The sequence below is a fragment of the Bos javanicus genome, chromosome 6 (genome assembly GCF_032452875.1).
Source record: "Bos javanicus breed banteng chromosome 6, ARS-OSU_banteng_1.0, whole genome shotgun sequence".
Taxonomy (NCBI): Eukaryota; Metazoa; Chordata; class Mammalia; order Artiodactyla; family Bovidae; genus Bos; species Bos javanicus.
Window position 1 is genome coordinate 88793765 of NC_083873.1, and position 27641 is coordinate 88821405.

The 27641-nt window shown below is 38.2% G+C and overlaps 1 protein-coding gene across 1 annotated transcript; it reads left to right on the forward strand.

The window, feature by feature from the left end:
• The first annotated feature begins 5594 nt into the window (after positions 1-5594).
• Positions 5595-27201, forward strand: AFP (alpha fetoprotein). The gene is made up of 15 exons (XM_061421233.1): positions 5595-5816; positions 6296-6347; positions 7309-7441; positions 9434-9645; positions 11421-11553; positions 12910-13007; positions 15939-16068; positions 17876-18093; positions 19680-19812; positions 20340-20437; positions 21224-21362; positions 23345-23568; positions 24745-24877; positions 26432-26486; positions 27072-27201. Exons 1-14 carry the CDS (start codon positions 5732-5734, stop codon positions 26474-26476), a joined length of 1833 nt encoding a protein of 610 aa, XP_061277217.1. The 5' UTR covers positions 5595-5731; the 3' UTR covers positions 26477-26486; positions 27072-27201.
• The last annotated feature ends 440 nt before the right edge of the window (positions 27202-27641 follow it).

Consider the following 27641-nt stretch of genomic DNA (forward strand, 5'->3'; position numbering starts at 1 on the left):
CCCCAGATGTGCAGAAAACCACTTGTGGAAATACATGCTTTCCGTACAACACATACTTTGTTAAATTACAAACACTGATGCTGTTATAAAAATAATGGCACGGCATGTTTTATTTTCTTTAATCAGTAAGGTAAGCCCCATGTTGCTGAGAGGGAGACTAGGTGCCTGCAGGCCCTGCTCTGGGTGTCAGGACTCATGAAGGGCCAGGATCCTCTCTTCCTCAGGCGGAGAAGAAGCCTTGGGTCTGGACACCAGGGGCAGCTCTGTGGCCTTCATGAGTCGGGTTGGTATCAGAGATGAGTGTCACAGCTGAGTGAGATGGTGCACAAAGCACTGAGTGGGAGCCTGGCGCGGGGACCCCTGGTGACCGACACTGCTTTCCCACCTCGGGCCCGGCCTCCAGGAGCACCAGCGTGAGACTCTCCTGAGCCAGAGGTCAGGGACAAGAGGTTGGTGGCGAGGCGGGACCAGGCTGGGGTATGGCAGAGAAAACCCTGTAGTGTCGTCTGTCCTGATGGGGGACTTCATAGAGGGCCAGCAGCTGAAAAGCTGTAAGGGATGAGTTGGAGCCTGGGAGGGGGACATTCTGGAAATGGTCTCAGGCCCTACTGGCTTCCCTGGTCCAAAGCTGGCGGGAGTGGGAAACAGAGACTCTGCCCTCAGCTTCAGTGCCCAGCCACTGCGGTGGAAGCAGAGTCCTCAGGGGGACCGTCCTTGTCACCTGCAGGTCCTACTCAACCACAGATGGCCCTGTGCATCTCTCATGTCCCCTCTCCACAGTCACAGGACCCTGGAAAAATCTCACCCTTTGCCAGAGGGAAGGCAAAGCAGGACCTTGGATGGAATAATAATCTGAGAAGCCACACATTCGAGTATTAGGAGTCACAAACATCTTCCAGGGATGAAGGGACACCAACAAGGCAGATGAACACCCTGAAGTTTCAAATAGGGTTAGCCCATGTCGCTGGGCTCAGCACTGGGCACTAGAGCAGAAGTTAAAAGGGAGCAGAGTGCCGAGTTAGCTCGAGAGGCTGGCAAGAAGAACATGTGCTCAAACTAAGAATGCCTCTGTCCTATGGGAAAGATGCTCCCTTGGTTTCTTTTTTAAATTGCAACAAGGAAAAACACATAGAACACCACAACCATACTCAGAGATTCACTCCACTGCTTCTTCCCAGTGCTGAGGGATCGGCTCTTCTACCGTCAGAACAGTCCTGGAAAAGAGAGCTGGGTTCCCTCACTTTGTGATGGGGTGGACAACAGACACATGGCTTGAGGCAAAACGGATTCAGTGCAAGAGCCATCATGAGGTATTGAGGATGGGAATGCAGAGGTGCTCTGACCCATTTTATTACCTATCTCAGGAGAGAAATTATGAGTCCACAGCACAATCCACTCACAAATGTCTTACCTCCCACAGAATACTGGAGGGCACATATGTTTCTATTCCTTTTCAGGAACATCAAAAGCAAGGCACAGTTCTCTAAAGAGAATCTGTTTAGGGAGAGGTGGTCTGTGTTCTGGGGTGCAGTGTGATTGGCTTAAGAACAATAGACAATAATTCTACTTTTATCCTATACATGTCTTATGAGAAGAACGCATAGTTACAGGTGTGTGTGTCTGCGTGTGTGTATGTATCTTAGTTTGGACCGCCATAACAAAATACCATAAAGTAGGTGGCTTAAACCACAGAAATTTATTCTCTCATAATTCTGACTGCTGGAAATTCCAAGATAGATATCTAGTAGGCTTCAGTTTCAGGTGAGCGCTCACTAGCTGCCTTGCAGATGGTCACCTTCTCACTGCACGCTCACAAGCTGGAGAGAGAGAACTAGAGAAACAGAAATAGAACGAGATAGGGAGGGAGGGAGAGACGATAAACGCAAGCGCGCCCTCTGGTGTCTATTCGTATAAGGACACTAAGCCCGCTCACTCGTGACCTCATCGAAACCTAATTACTTGCCGAAGGCCCGGTCTACAAATACTATCACAGTGGTGGGTTAGGGCTTCAACATATGAGTTTTGCGAGGATAAAAAAATTCAGTCTATAAAAGTGTGTGAAACCTGTGGACCATGGAGGGGATTTTTCTGAAGCTCCTAAGACATTGAGCCATCACTCCACTTTGCTAAGGACAGGGAGTGTCCAGCAGTTATGCTGATGATGGCATAAGGTCAGAGAATCCCTTTGTTATTTCTCATACTCTGCCTTGGCTACAGCATCTGGGAAGAGATGGATCATAAGCATTTCATCATCAGAGAAAGTATATGTCATCACAAAAGAGCTCTAGACTTATCAGCTTCCTCACCAGGATCTTTGGTACTGTCCTCTTCCCAAATCTGACCCAGGGTCTCTGAACCCTGACCATCAGAGAAAATATGAATGTAAACATTTCAGCAATGTTGTCTGGTTGAAAGGGTCTGAGAGATGTGTCATTCATTTATGTCAAATGAGTGAGTGACTACAGTTAATGCGTAAACCCTGACTACAGAAATCTGGTTCTGTGGCACTCAGTTTCTCCATGTGAAGATCTGCTTTGTGCCAGACATTGTGCCAGGCATTGCAGGAGTTGTGAAGATGAGTCTTTGAATCCAAGAAGCCCACTCTTCAGGAAGAACTTTGTAAGCTTGCAAATGCCTGTGATGTAAGGTCAAATGAGAAGTACCAAGGGAAAACAATATAAAAGGTATTACAGGTTGCCAAAAGAGAGTGCATTCTTCTCTCCTTAGGGGGTAATCAGATACACATTCATGGAAGATTATTTGATATAGACTTTGTAAGTGTATGTGTGCTAAATTGCATCAGTCATGTCCAACTCTTTGCGACCTCATGGACTGTAGCCCACCAGGCTCCTCTCGCCATGAGGATTCTCCAGGCAAGAATACTGGAGTGTGTTGCCATGCCCTCCTCCAGGGAATCTTCCCAACCCTGGAATCGAACCCAGGTCTCTTACATCTTCTGCATTGGCAAAGGGGTTCTTTACAACTAGCGCCACCTGGAAAGCCCAATACAGACCTTGAATAAATTTTTTTATAAGCATCAGTGAGGAAGAGGAAGAGAGGTTAAGCTCCCCCCTCAACTTTCAAATAACTAACCAGTCAAATCAACAAAGAGCAAAACAGAGCCCAGAAGGAGTAAGTAGCCAGTGTCATCCGAATAGAAGGCATTTTCTAGCAACCTCGTGTACAGCTTAACTACTTTGAAGAAAAGTGCTTCTAATATTTAACACTAATCATAGTGCAAATACGATGATGATAATTATTTTTAAAAATATCTGTTAGGTATAAGACACTTTAAATGCATTATTCCTTCTATACACAAAATTGTTTGAGGGGGAAATTATCATTTTCATTATATATGTGTGAAAATTGAGAATCAGAGAGATTAAATTATTTGCCCAAAGTCATATGGTTAATAAATGTTACAGCCAAGATCAGCATCTGCCTGATACAAAAGTCCAGTTTACCATGCTATGCTGTTTCTGGGCAGTATTATAGATTTATTACAAAGCAAATAGAGTCAAAATTAGAGCAATGGAAATATTTGACATGAACTGTGTACTTTGGATGACATGTTGAGCAATGACGCATATACATCAAAGGTTGTTTGCAGTTAGTAGACAAACTGTGGTCCAGAGCTCCTGTTTATGGCTTGTCTTTTAAAATTTGGTGTTCCTCAGGGTACCTCTTTTCCCTACAATCTGTCTTCCTCATCCCATCACATGGCTATGATAACCATCTATAAGCTGATGATTACTATTCAACTGCCCATCAGCTCCTCTAGCATAGATCTTACTTTAAACTTGCAAACCAGGGTGTTCTGCTTAATAATTACTCTTAGTTAAGGTGGAACTAGTAGTAAAAAACCTGTCTGCTAATGCAGGAGACATGAGATATGGGTTTGATCCCTGGATTGGGAAGATCCCCTGGAGGAGGGCATGGCAGCCCACTCCAGTATTCTTGCCTGGAGAATCCCATAGACAGAGGAACCTGGAGGGCTACAGTCCATGGGCTCACAAAGAATCGGACACGACTGAAACAACTTAGCATGGCAACAGGCATAAACCAGAGTGAACTGGTCACTCTGTCTTAACTTCAGTATATGCAAAACTGAAGGTACATTCGTAAGTCAGTCCTTTCCATGTTAACTCATTCATATCACCTGCTTTCATCCACAGCAGTATTTCTAATTAGCCCTACTCTCATCCAGGACACTTCTTGGGCTGTATTGGAAAAGCTTTCTAATGGATTTCCCTATCACAATCCTGTCTCCTTTTGTAACAAAGAGATTGTTTTAAAACACAAATGTGATTTTATTAGATCCCCTTTGTAGACTCAGTTATCATGGGATGAGGTGCAAACTTGATTTAAAATGTCTTTGAGATGTGATCCTGCTCACTTTGCCAGGAAGTCCCTTTATAGAGTATGTTCCCTCAGCTTTTAACTTAGTATTTCATTGCAATTGCATTTCTTCCAATGCCATAAATATGCTGTGCTGGCCCTCACTTGTGGGCCTTTTCACTGCTTTCTACATTTGCCTGACTTCCTAATGGGTCTCCCAGTGTTACCTCCCTTTCTTTGGCTCACCTCCAGTTTTTCTACTGGTCCCTGCTAAGAGATTGCTTTCTCCAGGAAGCCTTCCCTGACCCTCTCCAAACATGTCAGAATTTTCTCTTCTCATTCTGCTTATCACTGCATCCATTGCACCACATGGACTTCCCTGGTGGCTCAGTCGGTAAAGAATTCACTTGCAATGCCAGAGACCTGGGTTCGATCCCTGGGTTGGGAAGATTCCCTGGAGAAGGGTGTGGCAAGTCTCTCCAGTATTCTTGCCTGGAGAATCCCCATGGACAGAGGAGCCTGGTGGGCTGCAGTCCATGGAGTAGCAAAGAGTTGGACACGACTGAGTGATGAAGCACAACACATATTACCATGTTGTGATTGCTGATAATAACTCTCTGTCTCTCCCCTTAGATGATAAAGTCAGTGAGAACAGGGGTGGTGCATGTTTCTTGTTGCTAATTATTCCCACCCAAGAATAGTGCCTGGTATGCTGACTTCATCTTTTTGTTGAATGAATAAATAAAACTCCCATCTATTAAATGCCACTCTGCGCAAGGCCCTATTCTTAGCTATTTATGCCCAGTAGTTTATTTAATCATGAAAGAATTCTATAGTCTCCTTATATTGTAGATGATGAAAATAGAAAAGTTAAACAACTTGTCCAAAGTTTTGTAGCTAAGTGGCAGGGCAAAAATTCAAACCTGGTCCCCAAGCCCTCTTGTTGAATCACGACATTGTACTGTCCTGATTATAAGGCAGTAATGAATTTGTGCATTTAGTTGAATTTCATACAAAATCTGATGCCATTTTATCTATGGCCCTGTTAACTTGTGTTGTGCAATTTAGGGAAAAGTCACATTCTTGAATGCCTGTAGTTTGAGAAGAATATTTGTTATATTTGCAAAATGGGATGAGTTTGCAAGTTTCATCCCCCTCCCCTTTTTCCACCCAAAGAAGGTCTGTGTCCTTGAACATAAAACGCAAATAATCCCTGTGCTGTTAATTATTAGCAAGTCATCCTATTTGGAATGTAAGGAAATAAAGTAACCGATGTACTGGCAACAGATTACTAGTTAACAGGCCTTGCTAGAGAAGACTATAAAAGAATTTCAGTTCAGTTTTCAATATTCTGCCCCAATCATCACCACGGAGGACAAAATAACTAGCAAGCATGAAGTGGGTGGTATCATTCTTTTTACTTTTTCTACTAAATTTTAGCGATTCCAGAACAATGCATAAAAATGCATATGGAATAGGTAAGATATTTTGTGTTTTTCTTTTGTCTTTTTTCTACATGAAAATTCTTAAATCTGTATTTATTCATTTGCTTTGAATTATTTATCATATTGCTCCACATAGAGGATACATATTTCATTGGTGAATAGCTTAAAATGAATGATAAATTTATATCTTTATAAGAGTACAAGAGTTTTACAAAATCATGGCAGTGTTTAACATTATCTGTGACTAGTTCAATAGTGTTAAAACACTGGAAGATATAAAATTCGAATTTTAGTGTTAAGTCTACAATAAATTATTCTGCTTAACTCTATTTCTAAGCTTCTTTGTTTTCCCAAGTACAAAATTAAGATATTTGGATAGATGATTCCTAATGTCTTCTCAGTTCTAAAATCGTATAGTTCTAACTGAGACACAAACATTATATCTAGCAATGATGCCTTTCCTGACTGCAGTTGAAAACACCATTTTTCATGAAATTTATCTTGCTTTCCAGATTCCATATTGGATTCTTCCCCATGTTCTTCAGGGACAAATTTAGTTGGCCTGTAAGTTTTGCTTGTATAAATGCACTTTAAATATGTACAGCAATGAAAATTTAATTTAGATAATTGAATAAAATTGGACAGCTCTATGAGTTTTTAAAAATGTAAAAGCAAACAAGACAATGTTAAGAAAAATTATTTATGTTGAATATCAAATTGATATTGAAAAAGTTGAATGGTTGACCCATGCCTTAGATGTTAATCTCAACCTCTAGATTCCTTGTAGATCTATGGGACAAACAAAATCAGATTTTAGAACTTGAAGAGTAATGTCTGATTGATGGTAACTCTATACGAATTCAAGAATTTTTCTCATCAATACCAATAGGATGATAGTATCATATTTTCTAATCTGAATACTGCTTAATCCTAGTAACAGATAGTAGAAGGTGAAATGTTCTATTTTTGGTTATTTGTAGAAGGTATGTTGTTCTCTTGAATGCTGTCTTTCTGTTCCATACTTCTGAAGTTTCTAATAATGATTTTAAAAGCATGTGGTATGGATATCGATTGCACACAGAAACCTGTGATAGTAATGCTTTGGGTTAATCCATGATCAGATCTTGATCACCCTGGGAGTAGACTCAGGCAAAGGTCTACTGACTAATTCTCTGCTTAAACACACACACACACACACACACACACAACAACAAACTAAAAAGAATATAGATACGTTCAAGTATGGATACATTGCAGTGGGTGGATGACCACGAAAGGAGGAACCATTCTTAGGGGAAATCCACTTATTTTCTTTGTTAACAGATATATGTGTATTCGTGGGGGAAAGGGACAACAAGAAGATGGACATTTCTTCTGGATGGCTAAAATTTACATACATTTTTAGCAAAAGTCATCCCCTAAGCAGATTACAATATAGCAGAAAACAAAAAACCCAAAAACTAACCTTGAGAAAGAGAATGATAGAAGTCTGTTTCTTAAGCATTCATATATATTTTTGTTTTAGAGCTACCATATTTTTTGCCCAGTCTGTTCAAGGAGCCACTTACGAGGAAGTAAGTCAAATGGTGAAAGATGTATTGACTATAATAGAGAAACCCACTGGCAGTAAGCAACCTGCTGGGTGTTTAGAGAACCAGGTGAGTGGATAGCAATAATTTTTAAAAAAATTATTGTGATATTTGACTAAAACTCAGCATGCAAAAGAGAAGATGCAGGGACTGTTTAAGAAATAAATACATTGAATTATTTGAAAACCTGTTTTATGAGTGGAGGTTTAATTCTGATTCACTGGAGAGAGCAGAGGAGACAACAATGGATGTCTATTGTAAAGAGATGCTATAAGCATGGGACTAAGAGCTAAGGTTCTGAAATCAGAGTATCTGGGCGACTGTGCATATTACTAAACTTCTTTGAGTTTAGTTTCTTTATCTATAAAATGAGTGATAATAATAGCTTCCATTTCTGGATTGTCATGGAGACTGATATGATGAGTAGTAGGAGTTAATTTTTATTAAGCAAACAATGTGACAGCCATTCTTCTTGGGAATGTTATGTACCTATTGATAGTCAAAATATTTTGTGACATGGAGCATAGCTTTGATGAATCAGAATGAATGTTCAGTGAGCCAAGAGATTTTGGGTAGGCCTTGTGGGCAGAGTATCAGCTTTGCTTGCAAATGCTAATTTATTAAATATTTGCCATAATCCTAGGGGGCAGATGGAAGTCTTCCATTTGGGGAAGCCGAAGCACAGAGAGGTTAGGTAATTTTCTTAAAGGCAACTCACAACCAGAATTTAACATCCTCAGTGGCTTCGTTATATTAGACTCTACACTGTAGCAAATGTGAGGAGCATAGCACAGATTAAGGTTGCCAGATTCAACAAATAAACAACAACAAAAAAATAGGAAGCCCTCTTAAAATTGAATTTCAGATTAACAATGACCACTTTTTTAGAATAGGATAACCTAATGTAGAAGATCAATAAATGACAGTTATTATTGGTTATTATTATCTCAATATAGAAAATAACTAAGAACTTAAAATAATTAGAGCTGCCAATTATGAAACAAAATGCCCAGAGAATCCTCTGTCATGATGGGGCTAATGAAGTAGCCAAATCATGATGCATCTACATTATTATAAAGGAGATGCCCTTTTAAAGATATAAAGTATTTATAACTCTGAAATTGATGACTTAATAAAAGTCCCTGATTGGCATCTCTATTTTTGACTTGACCTGATAGTCTAAAAATGTATGTAAAATAAGCAAAATGCATGTTATATCACAGCTTTACATCCAATGAGATATCCAAGGTGATGTGATGTGATCACATCTTGGATGTGACTTAGTGATAAGTCACTAAGAATAGTGACTTATCATTGTAAACCTGAAGACATAATTTTTATGTAAATTGGGAAATGGAAGTCTTAGTTACGATTTCTAGGATTCTCTAAATATTAGTAGTTTTAAAAGCTAAATAAAAAATGTCCCTAATTGAGTGAAACACACATAATTCTCAGAGGCATTCATCAGGCTATTGGTGTCATCAACTGATTTTGGTAAAATTAAGGCAACAAAGAAGGATTTTAAACATTTAAAATGTACATTTTAATTTTTTTTTTTTTTACACTGTGGGTCTTGTGGGACCTTAATTACCCAACCAGAGGTCAAACCCTGGCCACAGCAGTGAAAGCGCCAAGTCCTAAAGCACTGGGCTACCAGGGAATTCACTAAAACATTTTAGCTAAATGTATAATTAGACCCATTAAAAGTATTTGAGGCTATTCTTATTCCATTTCAAATTATTTTGATTTTTGTCTGAAAATAATCTCCAACTTTTAGATCAGTGTCTTATCACAAGAATATCAGATGGAGTATCTATGTCCTGCTTTTAAGACAAAATAATTTTGTCATGTGTATTACTCAAGGTTGGCAACTAAATTCCATTTTCCAAACACAGCAAAGAAAATTATCCCATCAGGATGAAACTAAATATATTGGAATTTGTAGGGGGAAATTATTTTCCTAATCCACAGTTCTGATTCTAGATATTAGAAGACTTTTCATGTATTTTGCAGCATTTTTAGGTAAAGTTAGTTGTCTTTCATTACAAATAAATCTTCTAGGTATCTGCCTTTCTGGAAGAAATTTGCCGTGAAAAGGAAATTCCTGAAAAGTATGGGCTTTCAGACTGCTGCAGCCGAACTGGAGAGGAAAGACATGACTGTTTCTTGGCACACAAAAAGGCGGCTCCAGCTTCCATTCCACCCTTTCCAGTTCTGGAACCTGTCACAAGTTGTAAATCGTACAAGGAAAATAGAGAGCTGTTCATAAACAGGTAAGACCCCAGAAAGAGTGCAGTGCCAAGCAGAATCTAGAAATTCTGCAATTTGTGAATGTAGTCTAATGCATGGAGAAAAAAATGTTTTGTGTGGCATCTTCTGAACTCTTTCCCTGTGAAATTAAGTGAGCAATGTTAAATGTAACTTTGTCTCCACAGCAGGTAAATAGAAAGGGGTAGACCACACAGGAGACCCACCAGCTGTTAGTCTCAGACACACCTTGTTTTTCCTAATTTTAGCTTGCCCAAGAATAATATTTAGCTTGTCCAATGTTTCTATGGCACAAATGACTCCTTCTAGAGCCAAACATTTGGTATTTTGTGTTCATCAAATTGCTTGGAAAAAAAAATTAGCCATCCAGGAATGTTTAAGATACATAAGCGTGTCTAGCATTTATTGAGCACTTAGTATGTTTTAGGGACGTGTGTAATTAAAAGACGCTTACTCCTTGGAAGGAAAGTTATGACCAACCTAGATAGCATATTGAAAAGCAGAGACATTACTTTGCCAACAAAGGTCCGTCTAGTCAAGGCTATGGTTTTTCCAGTGGTCATGTATAGATGTGAAAGTTGGACTGTAAAGAAAGCTGAGCACCAAAGAAGTGATACTTTTGAACTGTGGTGTTGAAGACTCTTGAGAGTCCCTTGGACTGCAAGGAGATCCAACCAATCCATTCTAGAGGAGATCAGTCCTGGGTGTTCTTTGGAAGGACTGATGCTAAAGCTGAAACCTCAATACATTTTTGGCCACCTCATGTGAAGAGTTGACTCATTGGAAAAGATTCTGATGCTGGGAGGAATTGGGGGCAGGAGGAGAAGGGGACGACAGAGCATGAGATGGCTGGATGGCATCACCGACTCGATGGACATGAGTTTGGGTGAACTCTGGGAGTTGCTGATGGACAGGGAGGCCTGGCGTGCTGCAATTCATGGGGTCGAAAAGAGTCCGACATGACTGAGTGACTGAACTGAACTGAACTGAACTGAGGGACGTGTGTGCTTGGCACATATGATCATATTGATGCTCACAAACAGCCTATCAATTCTCCTTGTCCTCTTCCTCTTGATTTCTTTCCTTCTTCTTATTTGCAGATGAGGAGATTGAAGCTTAGACAATTAAGGCAATTGTATGAGGGCATACAGCTAGTACATTCCCAAGAAAGTATTTGAGTCCAGGTTCTCTGTTGGGGAAGCCTGTGTCTAATTCTTAATCACTTCTATCTTCCCTGGTAGTGCCTAATCCAGAGAAATATAGAACCTGCCCTTAGAACATCTCTGCTACGGTGATTGCCAGGGTGGATAATCCCATTTTGCACTGATAAGAAAAAAATACTTTACCTTTCTTCTTTATTTAGTGAAAGTCTGGCCTTTCTGATTCTGGAAACATGTCTGAGTAGACTTTTTGAAAAGGATACTTTAATAAGAATCACAGTCAGTGGTTCTGCCTGGTTTGTTCTCATAATAGAATGTAGGATTGGCTGTCAGATTTTTCTTTTTCTTGGAGCATCTTTATTTATTTTTATTGGAGGATAATTGCTTTACAATATTATGGTAGTCTCTGCTGTACATCAATGTATAGCAATCATAATTTTATATATATATATATATATATATATATATCCCCCTGGAAGATCTTTAGTGAGGAAAATTTTGACAGCAAGTGGAAAAAATGACGATTTTCCTAATCTTTAAACAATTCCAGAGTCCAGTTCCAAGCAATAGCAGTCCTATTTTAATGTGTTTGTAAATCTTACTGCTCCTTTTCATTTCAGATACATCTATGAAATAGCAAGAAGGCACCCTGTCCTGTATGCACCAACAATTCTTTCTGTGGCTACTCAATACAATAAAATTATTCCACATTGCTGCAAAGCTGAAAATGCCACTGAATGCTTCGAAACAAAGGTATTATATTTGTAGGGATATCTGAACCAATAACTTCAATCTGATTATGACTGACTAAAGCAAAAAAAAAGTTAGAAATATGCTCTGTGTATAGAGTATCATTTCCAGAATAGGATATATTTCAGTAGTCTGCTATTCTTTGGGCTAAAAACCTGGGTTTGCTGGGGTTTTTTTAATTCATTCTTTTATCCATCCATTCTTTCAGACAATGATTATTTTATTATTAAGGAAGTAATTTTGGTGGGATAAAGACAGAGGTAGAAGTGATAACATAAATGAAGGAGAGGAGTAGAAGGTGAAAGAAGATAGGGCAGGAGGAAGAGGAGAAAATGAGCAGGAAAAGAGGGAAAAAAGTGAAAGAGAAGTAGGATAAATGCTTTACATTTGTTATTTCTTTTAAACCTTAGAATAAATTTGAAGTAGAAGTGTTACTGTTATTTAACAAACAAGGAAATTTAAATTTAGAGATGTGAATAGATTTCTTAGGTTTGGAGAGCTAGAATAACATCCACAATTCATTACTTGTTGCTTAAAGTCACCAACTCGATGGACATGAGTTTGAGCAAGCTCTGGGAGTTGGTGATGGACAGGGAAGCCTGTCATGCTGCAGTCCATGGAGTCACAAAGAGTCAGACATGACTGAGTGACTGAACTGAACTGAATTAAAAGTCCTATAATAAAAATTTCCTAAGGACAGTGACTATTCCTAGAATGTCAGGCTGTGATGCAATCTCACTTTTTGTGACTGAGCAGCCACTTAAGAAATTATCAGGCTTCAATTTGCTCAAAATTACAGTGTTTATTCATTCTCAAGTATGAAAATTGCAGTGTTTTTGTTTCAAGTTACTTTTAATAAATCTGTATGGCATAGATATATATAAACCCATCTAAAAGAAAAAAGCATGAATAAAGTTTTGTAAAAATAGTTATAATTTATAAATATTAAAAAATATTTTAAATATTTTAAATAAATAAATAATTTAAAAATGCTTATAATTTTTAGCAAAGAGTTTTTGTAGAGTTTTATGTTTTATCTGTGAGCTTTCCTGGTGGCTGGCTCAGTGATAAAGAATCCGTCTGCTAATGCAGGAGACCTGGGTTTGACCCTTGGGTTGGGAAGATCCCCTGGAGAAGGAAATGGTAACCCACTCAAGTATTCTTGCCTGGGAAATCCCATGGACAGAGGAGCCTGACAGGCTACAGTCCGTGTGGTCACAAAGAGTCATACATGACTTAGTGACTAAACAACAACAATAAATACGTTAGCTGTACCTGTTGTTTTTCTAATTATTAGAGTCTAACAGGGAAAATGCATTCTTTCTTGACACTTTTTTGTTTGTTTGTTTTTCTGTCTAGGTAACATCAATTACAAAAGAATTAAGAGAAAGCAGTTTGTTAAATCAGCATATATGTGCAGTAATGGGAAAATTTGGACCTCGGACCTTCCGAGCCATGTAAGTTTGAGCTCTATCTAGAAGATATCTGTAAAACTTCCATTTTGTAATTTGAGTCCACTTTTCTTGTTAATACTGTTGTAGAGAATGAAGTTTCCATTGATGAGAGCTACTGTGGGCTTCCCTTGTAGCTCAGCTGGTAAAGAATCCGTCTGCAATGTGGGAGACGTGGGTTCAATCCCTGGGTTGAGTAGATCTCCTGGAAAAGGGAAAGGCTACCCACTCCAGTATTCTGGCCTGGAGAATTCCATGGTCTGTATGGTCCATGTGGTTGCAGAGTCGGACACGACTGAGCGACTTTCACTTTCACTTTTCACTGTGATTAGAATCATGAAATCTTAGGAATGGGGAGAACAGATCAGTCTGCTATTTAAAACTTTCTAAAGTCTAGACGAGATAATGCTTAGAGAAGGCTTCAGAGATTTATGCTACTTACCTGTTCTTCTAGATACTCAAGTTCTGGACTTCAACTTATTTATACCTCCTAGTTATAATTATTTTCCTGCATTCTCTACAAAGTAGATTAGCCTTCTCTAAGTATCATTTAAAATTTCTGGCTTAACAAAACATTTTTTATATTAATTCTGCTTCTACTCTGCTATAAAAGTCCATTATGCCAATTGTTGCTCTTCATAAATATTCACTTGAAGCAATAATATAAAAATATACTGTCCAGAGGAAAACAAAATTGCCATTTCTGAAGAACTGGCATGTATTTTCCTAACTGATGAAAGCATATGTTAATAACTCACTGAAGTCTGTTTTCTTGTCCCAGCTGCTAAAAAAGCTCAGAGGCAAATGGGGAGTTTTTCAATTGACTGTTATACTTAGCGTATTTGCCCTCTCTTTCTTCTCTTGACTGTATTTATGTATGTATCTGTGTATCTATCTGTCTAGTCTATCACTTATGTATCTAATTTATCTCATTTATCTATTTTTTGTTGTTAGAATGAGAGGAATATTAAAAAAACAAAACCCAAACAACTGAATCATGTAGTTCAACCTCTTCATTTTCAGACATGAGTAACCAAAGTCCGGTCAGATTAAAGCAGTTTACCCAAGACCACATTACTGGTCATCAGAATCAAGTTTTTCTAGGTCCTTGTCATGATTTATTTCCATCACATCTGCTTGTCTGCTATGTCAGTAATCTCTAATTGTCTGAATCCTCACAACTGAGACTTTGACGTCAAATATGGGAATCAGAGAAGGAAACGGCAACCCACTCCAGTGTTCTTGCCTGGAGAATCCCAAGGATGGGGGAGCCTGGTGGGCTGCTGTCTATGGGGTCGCACAGAGTCGGACACGACTGAAGCGACTTAGCAGACTTAGCAGCATGGGAATCAGAATTATCAGTGATTTAGCGCGGCACTAGCCAGCATGGCAACCACGAGCCATAGGAAGCTCCCAAGCACTTGGAATGTGGCTAGTGTAAAGGAGGAATTGTGCTCTAAGTGTAAAGCCAGATTTCAAAGACTCAGTATGAAAAAGAAAATGTGTGATATCTCATTAATAGGCTTACTGTTATAAACAACAAGGACCCACTGTATAACATAGGAAACTATATTCAATATCTTGTAATAACCTATAATGGAAAAGAATCTGCAAAAGAATATATATATATAAAACATATAAAAACGAGTCACTCTGCAGTTAGCACACCTGAAACTAACACACTGTAAATTAACTATATTTCAATAAAAAGTAGTTAAAAATAAATTTTAACCTTGATTGAAGTATTATTTTTTATATATTGTGCTAAAAAACATTATTACAGCAAATTTAACCTGTTCCTTTTTACTTTTTAGTATGGTTGCTAGGAAATTTTAAATTATATAACTGGTTCAAAGTGCTCTTCAGTTTTAAACTGAAGCATTTCTAGTATAGAAAAACAGCTGGCCTGCTAATTGAAGAGTACCAAGTATATGCATGTAAAGTATATTTATTTGCTTGTTTGTTAAATGACACATTTAAAAATATTGTACTTGGTAAAAACAAAGTTTTAAGTCATGGATTTAGTTCCAAGACTGATTGATTCTTCTTGGAGGAGGTCAGATTATGCTTTAACTACCCTTCAACTCTATTAGAAACTTAAAGATTAATTCATGACCTACTTTATTTAAATTTACCTTGGTAAAACAATGTAAGTTAACATATTAATCTTTAAATTCCAAAACCAAAAATGGAATAAAAACCAAAGGAAAAAATATTATTATAATGATATTATTTATCATTTGACATCCATAAGTGATTAAAGTTAAATATTCTCAGTTAAAAAAGAAAGTCTGTCGACTAGTAGCAGCAACAATACCAGTTACTCTAGGGTGCAGTGGTCTCAACTAAATAGCTCTTAAAATTTACATAAAATATGCAGAAGGAATAAGAATTTTTATTTCTGGCTTCCTTTGTGGGTCATACTATATGTCTTGGCATAATGACACATCTGAGTGTTTAGTTGGCTTTGCTTTCTTGTTCCTGTTTATTCACACATATGCACCCTCCCCATATTCTCAGGAGTGTTTTTTTTTTCCTCCCAAGTAAAAAAATTATTACTGTTCTCAAAGAATTTGCCACTTCTTAATTATTTTTCCTTTTCAGTTTTTTCCCACCTTTTCACAACAAGGATCCCAAATACTCAGCATCAGGATCCAACAACAAAGAGATAAATATTGTTGCAAATCACAAAAAAGGTTTTAGGAAAAGATGCATTAGTTCCATACCATTTATAGGGCCAGATCACAGTTTATAGAGTCACTGCCTTGAAAGACTGGGGTAGAATTGATAAGATGTGTAACACTTCCCCTTTTCTTTATAAACAGGAACATTTCGGCCTTTTCTCCTTGGAGTGCAACTAGATGAACACTCTTCTATGCATGTTATTTCATCTTGGTAGATAGCCATGATTGATTTCTAATTCTTTTTTTCCCTTAGAACTGTTACTAAAGTGAGTCAAAAGTTTCCCAAAGCTAATTTTACTGAAATTCAGAAACTGGTCATGGATGTGGCCCACATACATGAGGAATGCTGCAAAGGAAACGTGCTGGAGTGTCTGCAGGATGGGGTGAAGAGTTTTGCCTCCTATAAAAGATATCTCCACTCTCCTTTCTTTCTCTTGCTCTCATTCTAAATGGGAGAAGGCTGTTGTGAGTTGGTCATAGGTGCGGTAACTAGCTCACAGTGAACAACCGTCTTTGCTGACTTTGTTTTTTACTTCAAGCATAGGCTCCTCTTGCTAGACCATTCATTTTTACTTTGAAAGGAGATGGTAACCTCTTGGGAACCCCCCACATAGAACTGAGGGCGGGCAGACTCTTTACTGTTAATATATTTGTTTTTCCATCCATTTGTACTTTCAATTGACAGTATATATTGAATACTTTCCATGTGCTAGCCACTGTTGGGATCACCTATTAGGAAGACACAAGCTGACTTCAAGGAATTTACTAATAGGATAGATAAGACATGTGACCTCCTTGGGATTAGGGACTGTCTTTGGTTGGCTGTTATTTCTGTAGGCCACCAGCACAATGCCTGGCACATGGAAGGCACTCTATATTATATTCATAGAGCTATTACATGAATATAACAAAATAATATAAGAAACATACAACAACACAAAATACTGTTTTACAAAGTAAAAAGCTAGCCATCAAGGAGAGGTGTGAGTAGCGGGCTCTAAGGTAATTAAAACCCAGAAACAAATACACCCAAAACAGAACCTCAAGCAGGCCATAGTCAGTTGAGCTTTAAGCAGTGTGGCATTGATCTATTTTGGGCCACCCTGGGCTTCTTAGGTGTTGTGCACTAGGCCTGTCTGTCTCCAAATTTCTCCCTCTCTGGTTCCCTGTGATACACCTTCTTCTTTAAGGAGGCTTAAAATCATTGTTCCTAGATATTTAGATGGCTTGAAACCAGAGCTGGAATGTGGTTTCTAGAAGGTTGAAAGTGAGGGTAAAATGCTCATTTCAACCAGTCCAATGGCAGTTTGTCTGAGATAGACTTTGAAGTCAGCAAAAAGCCAAGGCTGCTGGGGAGACCTGAGGGTGGCTCTGAGCCCAGGCAAAGAATCTTGGTGTCGGGAGTTGGGGAAAGTGAACTGGGGATGCTGCCGCCAAGGCAGTTTTCCTATCTCATTTATTTTTCCTTTTAGAAGCACTTACCTTCATATTAAGAATGGTAATAAGAACAATTTTCTCTTTGTATCAGTTTTAGTTGACAATTTTACTAAGTGGTATGGTCATTTCCTAAAGTTTAGTTTTTTCAGTTTTTGGATTGTATAACCATCCTTTTCCTTTAAGGTGGAAAACATAATTTAAGTATGGTATATTAGTTGGATTTTAACAGCTGAATAATGGGTTCTAATTGTTCCTGGTAAGAATGCACAGAATTTTCAGAGGGACATGTAAGCTCAGCTTCTTTCTTGGTCACTTACATGCCTTGAACATTTCATTGTCTATAGACTGCCCTCTGGAGGTCATAATGGATTACTGCAGATTGTTTTGCTAAAAATGAATCTTTTGCTCTCCATGATATGCCATCAATAACAAATGTTTAGTAGCACATTTCAATACTAATAGAAAGATAAGCATCAACATGCACGTCATTAATTTTGAGGCATACATTTGTCTTTTGTTTTTAAAAACTTGCTATGAGGGTAAAATAGATTTAGCTGCACATATGAAAAGAAGAATTGAACAAACAAGGTTAGGTGGAAAGACGTGAAGAGAGATAGAAGGGAGAAAGCCCTACCATAAAAGGGGAGACAAGGCAAATGTCTTTTTCCTTCCGTCTTTCCTTCCTGGGATTGGCCTTAAGATCCTGAATTAAAGAGTAAATTTTTAAAACTTAGACTTGTTTTTCTATTACAGGAAAGAGTTATGTCCTACATATGTTCCCAACAAGATATTCTGTCAAGACAAATAGCAGAGTGCTGCAAGTTGCCCACCACACTTGAACTTGGTCATTGCATAATTCATGCAGAAAATGATGACAAACCTGAAGGCTTATCTCCAAATGTAAATAGGTTTTTAGGAGACAGAGATTTCAACCAACTTTCTTCAAGGGATAAAGATCTCTCCATGGCAAGGTAACACACTCTGTAAATGTTGTGTTCACACAAGTAAGAATTATGATGTGACTGACAGCTTTGTGTTGTTGAAATGGTTTCTGAACTCAGTATGTGAGGATGATTCTAGAATGTTCTAAGCCAAAATATAATTAGGCAGATAACAAGGGAATAAAGAATGGGATTTCTTAAACTGATGAGACTTTCACCCTTGCTGTTGCTCACTGGCTTGCTTATGAGGATGCATTTTGTTTTGTATCAATTTCTCTGGAATCAGAAGCATTATCATCCTTGTATGGATTGCTCATATAAAGATCACCGTTGGTTTTCCGAGTAGGTTATAGATATTTTTATAATAAGAAGGGCTCATAATTAAAAATGTGCTTTTTCACTGTGCATGTTTTAAAAACTTTTCCCTCAAGTATAACTTAATAGATAGTGCTAGATAGAAGGGCCTTTACAGTAGCAGTTTATTTGCTATTTATTGAATATATGTTTTTTTTTTTAAGAAAATAAAAATGCATTTAAAGATATTTGCAGTATGGCACTAATAACTGTAATTTACAGGATATGTTCTCATTCTATTTGCCTTTAAGGGGAACGAGCAGCTAAGTTAGTACATTTTCCTTTATTGTACAGTGTGTATCAATGGACAGTGTTACAGGAGGGACTGTGCAGCTCTTAGGACATTATACTTAATGATCTCCAAAGGTCTTTCTAAATTTAAGAGTCTGCTTTTAATGTGGTAATGAAAATAATGGTGCAATTTTCTTTTTAATAATCCCAGAGGATGTTACTCTATTGTTGCCTTCAAATTAGACAGGCACACATTGTTTGCACCACTAAATTAAATTATGCAAACAAGAACAAAGTCTAGATTTCAGAAACTCAGGGACAATATTATTGGAGGCAGAACTAATATGACCTATTTCTACAATCTGGGAATACAATCAGTAAATTCAAGAATTCTCTTTAAATTTACCCGTTCATACATTCTGAAGCTGTTCATTTAATAGAAGCAATTCTTCAATTGGAAAGGTTCTTTGCAGTAGAAATTTTCTCAGCCAAGAATGATCTTTCCTCAAACATTCTGTGTGTCTTCCTTCAACTAGGTTTTTCTTTGGAAAGAGCTGCTCAAAGAGACTTTTCTTGACCACACACTCTAAATTGTCACCCTTTTCCGTCTTCTTTTATTTCTCTTCATTGATTTAGCACTACTTAAATTAGATGACCTATTGGTTATTTGTTTCTGTCTCCCTATAATGCATGCTTTTTAGAGGCTGGGCATTTTATCTAATACATTATTGAAACCTTCTTGCTTAAAGAAAATGCTTGCACAGAGATGGCAGTGGAAAAATATTTGTTGGATGGATACATTTAAAGTCCATAAGTGAAAAGCCAAAGCGAATGATGCAAAAGAAAGCAAAATACCATTTTAGAACAATTGGAGGGGTCATAATTTTCATGAATAATTTTGCCATGCATATAGTTGAAATCATATTTGACTTCTAGCTTTATTTATTTCAGTGTTAACTCCTGCATGTCATATAGCAGAGGAATAATTTGTCTCTTAATTCCAATAACTTGTTTTTTCACACATATTTCAGATTTACATATGAATATTCAAGAAGACACACTAAGCTTGCTGTTCCAATAATTCTAAGGGTTGCTAAAGGATATCAGGAATTACTGGAGAAGTGTTCCCAGTCTGAAAACCCTTCTGAATGCCAGGATAAAGGGGTAAATTGCTCTAGTTTTTTAAAGAAAATCTGAAAACCTAGATTGATATCATGTATTGAAAGTGCTGTTTGTTTGAAAATACCTAGTAACTAATGAGTTGTTAGGTGGTTATAGCTATTAAATAGCTATCTAGCTAGTGATTAACTGGTAGTCAACAACTTTTGGCTTATTTTAGAAATACAAATGTTTTAACCAAAAGTTCTTTTATACACAGAATAAAAATAATATTCCTTTTGAATAGCTCCAGAAAGGCAAGAATTTTGTATAGAAAGAATTGTAATTTTTTTACCCAAGGATTGAGTTCCGTCATACAGTAACTTGTGGTTCACACAGTTTTAAAATTAAATGCCTAAAGTCCATTTGCTTTAATTCTCATAATTCATCTTTAATATTAAAAAAATCCCTCTAAAAGTGATTTCTCTAAGATTGGTATCATAATAAAATAAGATATTATTTGGCCAAATTTTACATATAAAGTTGCTTGTACAGACAGAAAAAAACGTGTATAATAATGCTTGTATTTTCAGGAAGAAGAATTGGAGAAATATATCCAGGAGAGCCAAGCCCTGGCAAAGCGAAGCTGTGGTCTCTTTCAGAAATTAGGAGAATATTACTTACAAAATGCGTATGCTTTGTTTAAAGAATATTTTAAGTGATGTATGGGAAGATTCCCCTGGAGAAGGGAATTGCAGCTCACTACAGTATTCTTGCCTGGAGAATCTCATGGACAGAGGAGTCGGGTGGGCTGCAGTCCATGGGTCACAGAGTTGGACATGACTGAGTGCCGAACACTTAAGTGATTTAAAGTTAAGTGAGGGAAAGATTTATCTAAATTAACTACCCATGGCTATGCTAATTTCATCACCTAGTTGGACTGGTGTGCTCAGTCGCTCAGTCATGTCCGAGTTTTTTCGACCCCATGGACTGTAGCCCACCAGGCTCCACTGTCCAAAACCCCGTTTCCTGTTCCAGCAGGCGGCCTTCCCCAGGCCCCTCTCTTAAGAAACAACAGATGGCCTGTAGAGATGGCCTCCAAAGTCTGGCTTTGGGTTGCCCAAACCATGTGGATTTTTGCAGTAAGGAGACCCCTTTTATCATAAAGTTAAAACACCAAAAGATCAAAGTTCATTTCAAGGAAACTTTTGAGGGTGGGAATAAAGTCAGCCTGCTGCCCAGTGTTAATTTTCCCATTTAATTTCCCAATTAATTTCCCAATTTTCTGTTGGTGTAACAGGAGTGTAGGGAGTGAGTGTCAGAGTGAATGTGTCCCCAGTACTGGCCCAGGCACCATGTGGATGAAATAAATGAGCTGAATTCATGCCTTCTGATGCCAGAAGGGGGTCTTTGAGGAGTGGGGCTCCAGAAACAAGTGAAGGACTCAGCAAGATCTGGTGGGAAATGCTTCTTTCAGGTTTCTTGTTGCTTACACAAAGAAGGCTCCTCAGCTGACCTCGCCTGAGCTGATGGCCTTGACCAGGAAAATGGCGAACGCAGGAGCCATTTGTTGCCATCTCAGTGAGGACAAACAGCTGGCCTGTGGCGAGGGAGTGGTGAGTGTTCTGTTTGGCCCCATCCTGTTTCTGCTCTGTTGGACTCGAAATAGCCTTATGGTTCCCATTCGGGGGAAATGGTTAAGAACCAATGTGGAGATAGCTTTCCTGGACTTGCTTGATTAGTTGCGGTTGAAGGGGTGTAAGGACTCAGCTCCGAATGGCTGGCATGTGGTCAGGCTTCCTGTCCTTCTAGAATGGCAGTGAGTCTATTCAACAATTTCTGAGCAAGCTTTATGTACAGGGATGACCGAAAGACTGACACATCACTAGATTCATGATTTCACCAAATACCTAATGTTGAAAAAGCTTCAGGTTTGACAGATTCAGAATCTCTGTTTTATTTTTAGCCATATCAATGTTTTTGTCTTTTGTAGTTTAATTTTTATGGTGATGATAGTAGGGACAGTTTATCCCCCTTAACAGGGTACCAGGTATAGAACAGGGTAGTCCCACGTTCTGAATAATAAAATGACTTTCCAGTCTGTAAGGCCAATAACCTTTACTTTTTAACGTCACTGGTGTCATACATATGATTACAAGTTTAATTTTTTCCATTATTTTTTCCCTTAAAGTCATAATTATGAATAAAATTGTGTATTTTTTCCCATTTTTCCTCTTTTGTATGATGAGGAGTTAATTGCTAGTAAGTCTTCATGTCCTGGAATTTTTTGGCAAAGGTTAGAAGTAAAAAGAAAATTTCATGTAATTAAGCATTGTCATCTTTGTCATTTATGGAATCCTACATGTTAGGAGGATGCAGGGACAAGGGTGGTAGAATGCTTCAGGGGTATAGTTTCTGGGGGCCTTCTGCCTCCATTCCTGCCCCATTTCAGGACTTGTTAGTCTTGTCACACTGGGACAGCTGGTCATCTCACTAAGCTTGAGAATTTTCATCTGACGTCTGAGAACAGAAGTTGTCAAGGGCTGTCTTAAATGAGATAATCAGTATGACTCGCTCAGCACTAGCGTGATACATAGTATGCATACAAAATATGTTGGCCCTTATTACAAGTTATTATTAAGTGCTTAAGAAATATCTCTGGGGACTTCCCTGGTGGTCCAGTGGTTAAGTCCTCACCTTCCAATGCAGGGGGTATGGGTTCGATCCCTGGTTGAGGAGCTAAGATTCCACATGCTTCACAGTTGAAAAATCAAAACATAAAACAAAAATAATATTATCAAAAATTCAATAAAGATTTTAAAATTGGTCCATATAAAAACTTTTTTGAAATAATAAAAAAAGGTATCTCTAAAGTGTGGAAGGTAGGTGAATTCTACATGAAGAAAGCCTTAAGGACACGCACACACACACACATAGGCCTTATTTCTTTTCAATTAGGACTATGAGCTTCCCTTGTGGCTCAGCTGGTAAAGAATCCTCCTGCAATGCGGGAGACCTGAGTTCAATCCCTGGGTTGGGAAGATCCCCTGGAGAAGGGAAAGGCTACCCACTCCAGTATTCTGGCCTGGAGAATTCCACGGACTGTATAGTCGATGGAGTCCCAAAGAGTCGGATACGACTGAGCGACTGACTCTTATGTATTAACTATGTGAAGAGGTTAGGTTTTGCTATTCTTACCTACAGAAAGAGATTCTCTGAATCCCAAAAGGAAAATGGAAAGTTCAACTAAATATACATGGAAAGGATAAGCCATGTAATGATTTCCTGGGTCAGAGCAGAGACTTTTCCCCTGTGGAAGTGTGTATGTAACTGCAAACGTGTTTTCAGTAGCTGACACAAATAGCTGAAGGGTCTGTCTTCCATATCACGTGTGGAACATAGGTAACTAAAAGCTGAAGTTTATCCCGAACAAGTGGGTAAAGGTAAATATGGCAGCACATACGCTGATACAGACAACACGTTTTCCTGTAATGCTAATATTACTGGACATTAAGCATTACTGCAACAATTTTCCTGAATCAATGCTCTGGTTAATGCTCCATCTCTTTGCTTTCTCCTCTCTCACTCTCCTAACCAGGCTGACCTTATTATAGGACACTTATGCATCAGACATGAAGAGAACCCCATAAACCCTGGTGTTGACCAGTGCTGCACCTCTTCATACTCCAACAGGAGGCCATGCTTCAGCAGCTTGGTGGTGGATGAGACATACGTGCCTCCGCCATTCTCCGATGACAAGTTCATCTTCCATAAGGATCTATGCCAAGTTCAGGGTGTACCACTGCAGACAATGAAGCAACAGTAAGAAATAGTTATTTGCTGTTATGGAGAAGACTGACAACACTAAATAGTGGTGGAGATTTCTACCTCACGCACCCAACACTCTTGGGCTCACCAGGAAAACGTTATCACTCCAAAGCACTTAAAGTGACTTTCAAAATAGTCTTGTCTCGGTGTCTTCTTAGCCTTTAGTCTAGAAAAATTCACTGGGGGCAGATGTTCCTGTTTGTAAAAAGAGTCTCCATTTTAACTATTGTTGTGATGCATTTTGAGATTAAGAAAAAGGGGGCAATCTGTTTAGGGTTAATTAGGATATATCTTTATAGGAAGTCTTGGGTACTTGAAACACAAGCACTGAATAAGCGCCTTTGCATTTTTCCCACACTATTTGCTCCTTGAAGAAAATAACCATAATATTTGATTCAACCATGAAGTATGAGTGTTAGGAAATGGAATGCACACTTCGGTTCATCGTGGGATGCATTCTGTAATGATGATAGTAATGCAAAGTGGAATTCATTTCTCCCAGTTTCCATGCATTTTAATACTCCCATGCTTTGTAAAAGGTCTCCCTTCATTTTGGAAAACCTGTTCTTCCCTTTTTTCTGTCACAATCTGAAGCATGTAAGAATGCTGCCTCCTCTGGCAAGCTTCTCCCATTTCTTCAGTTAATGTGAATTCCAACATGACTATATTACTAAATGTGTTGTTGTTCAGCTGCTCAGCTGTGTCTGACTCTGTGTGACCCCCCAGATTTCAGCACTAAATGTGTAGTACAGGCAATTAGGATGGGCAATGTTCACGTAGGGGTGTGGTAACTGTGAACGGCAGGGGTTTGGAAGCTGGAGCCTTTGAGCATAGATAAGACATATTATAGAAGAGAGAACCAATCAGAAAGGATATTTTAGGCAAGTAAGAAGACTGTATTTCACTACATACAAGTACGGTGGAACTATGAAGTAGTGTTTCACCTATAATCCGCATAAATCCAGACCAGTGGAACATTTAGCATGGTTCTAGCCTCAGTCATTCTAATAAATATTAGACAAAATATATGTGGTAAGTCTGGTGATAATTGATGGAATGAGGATGTAGAACAAGGATTGCTGGAGCTCTGAAAGTTCTCTACTAAGAAGTTTTTAGAAAAATACCATCGCAAAGCAGAATTCTCTTATATATTGTTTTGTTTTGAAACAGGTTTCTCATTAACCTTGTGAAGCAGAAGCCACAAATAACAGAGGAGCAACTGGAGACGGTCGTTGCAGATTTCTCTGGCCTCCTGGAAAAGTGTTGCCAAAGCCAAGAGCAGGAAGTCTGCTTTACAGAAGAGGTAGGCGCAGCTCGTGTTTATACTCAAACACTCGGCATGGAATTTTCTGTAATGAAAAATGAAAAGAATATCTCACTAATGTATAATTTTAAAATAATGCCAGAAATATTTATATTTAATTTAGAAACAAATCGAAAGACTATAATGTTTAAAAATAGTCATCAGATCAGATCAGATCAGTCGCTCAGTCGTGTCCAACTCTTTGCGACCCCATGAATTGCAGCACGCCAGGCCTCCCTGTCTAACACCAACTCCCGGAGTTCACTCAGACTCATGTCCATCGAGTCAGTGATGCCATCCAGCCATCTCATCCTCTGTCATCCCCTTCTCCTCCTGCCCCCAATCCCTCCCAGCATCAGAGTCTTTTCCAATGAGTCAACTCTTTGCATGAGGTGGCCAAAGTACTGGAGTTTCAGCTTTAGCATCATTCCTTCCAAAGAAATCCCAGGGCTGATCTTCAGAATGGACTGTTGGATCTATAGTTTTCCTAAATATTAGGAAGAAGTGCAATTTGGAATGTATAATGAGAGTTAGTAATTTTGATTTATTTCCTAGTGGAGAAAACCGTAAAGTGAATATATAATTAACTGATGATAATTTAGATGGCTTCTGGCCTAAAATTTATCAATTCAGCAAATGGATGAAAAGGATTTAGTTGAAAATTAATTGTGCAAACAGGATATTGGGGGAATATTTATAGAAAGTATATTGAATTCATTTAGGAGCAAGCCTTTGAATATTAACAGAGTAGTAATTAAGGATTATCTTAATATAATTATTTAGCAATTTTAGCTGGATTTACAAATTGGTTACACTTTGTAAGCCTCAAGTTTGTATTACTAAATACATTTGAATATAGCATCTGCTGCTGCTAAGTCACTTCAGTTGTGTCCGACTCTGTGCGACCCCATAGACGGCAGCCCACCAGGCTCCCCTGTCCCTGGGATTTTCCAGGCAAGAGTACTGGAGTGGGGTGCCATTGCCTTCTCTGGGAGTTTGGTATAGGAAATATAAGATCCACTGTTGATTGGAGTGGAGGATTTTTTCCACCTCTGGCTTCCGTTGTCCCAGTTTGTTTACATCAGAGTTGGATATCTTTTTTTTAATCCATTTAATCTATAAACATGTGAATTTACCCCTAGCTAGTAGAGAGTTAACTGTGTCGTGACTAGCATAGTCATCTACTTTTTAATCTGATGAGTCTTTTTGATTGAGTTTACTTTTATTTTTTTCACTTTTTATTAGTAGTTGATGTACAGTATTATATAAGTTACAGGTATACAGTATGGTGATTCACAATTTTTTAAACGTTCTACTCCATTTATAGTATTGACTATATCCCCCGGGTTGTACAATATATCATTGTAGCTTATTTTATAGCTAATACCTCTTACTCTCCTCCCTCCTTATCTCCCCTCCCTCCTTATCTCCCCTCCCCCTTTCCTCTCCCCACTCACTGGTAACCACTAATTTGTTCTCTATATCTGTGAACCTGCTTCTTTTTTGTTATAGTCACTAGTTTGTTGATTATTCTTTTCTATTTTTAATTTTCAGGGTCCAGCACTGATTTCAAAAACTCGTGCTGCTTTGGGAGTCTAAATTACTTCAGGTAACAAAAAGTTCAGAAAAGGCTAACTATAATGTTGATTCTCCCCAAATATTGATCCATAGCGAAATGCATCCTAAGAGCTAGCATTAAATACTTTCTTAAGTCAGTCAGTCAGTTCAGTCCCTCAGTCATGTCTGACTCTTTGCAACCCCATGGACTGCAGCACGTCAGGCCTCCCTGTCCATCACCAACTCCTGGAGTTTACTCAAAATTGTCTCTACTGAGTCGGTGATGCCATCCAACCATCTCATCCTCTGTCGTCCCCTTCTCCTCCAGCCTTCAATCTTTCCCAGCATCAGGGAAATTCAGTAAAAAAAAAAAAAAAAAAAATGAAAAAGCCTGGAACACAATAATGTTCACAGTGTTAAACTGGTGATTTCAATAACTCAAAATTCTTTTAGGTTTTTTCACAGGCTTCAGAGAAAGCCATCAGGAGGCCTTCCTATCAGTATATCTGATACAGCTCTGATATATGTACACATACACACACACATACACACACACACCTGATGCAAAATAATAAAACCAGTTACTGCACCTATTAAACTAATTAATATTTATATAATATTTTTATCCTTGTTACAGGAGGAAGAGAAGAAAACAAGTCTTTATTTTTGTTTGGTGTGAATTTTTCCCTTTAATTCTAACTGATTTGTGCTTTTTGTGAATTAAAGAAATGATGAAGACTTTTATGTGAGATTTCCCTATCACAGAAATAAAATACCTTCAAATGTTTCCTTTTTCCTAGCCTGCTTATTTATGAAAACATGTAGATAATTTCTTTAAATCATTTTGTATACCATTGTCAGAAGCAGATTCTGGTCACAAAGCACTGAGTATTGGTCCCTGAAGGCGATTAAAGCTACTCAAGGATGGATTTATGACACTGAAGACTAAACTATACGATGAACTAAAACAAATGTTCCCAAGTAAAGCACTATTTGGTGCTTCCAGGGCATTCTGTTCATTAAATATCACTTAAGTATTCTAGTTTAACATCTACTTTTTTCTTAATCTTGTTCAGTTCTCTATTCATAGACCTTTTAAAACAGAGTGTTTACTGTAGTTATTTTGATTGACAGTAACAGACACTGTCACCAATTATTATTATTTCTTTTGATTCTTCAAGTATTTGTTGAACACTCACTGTATCTC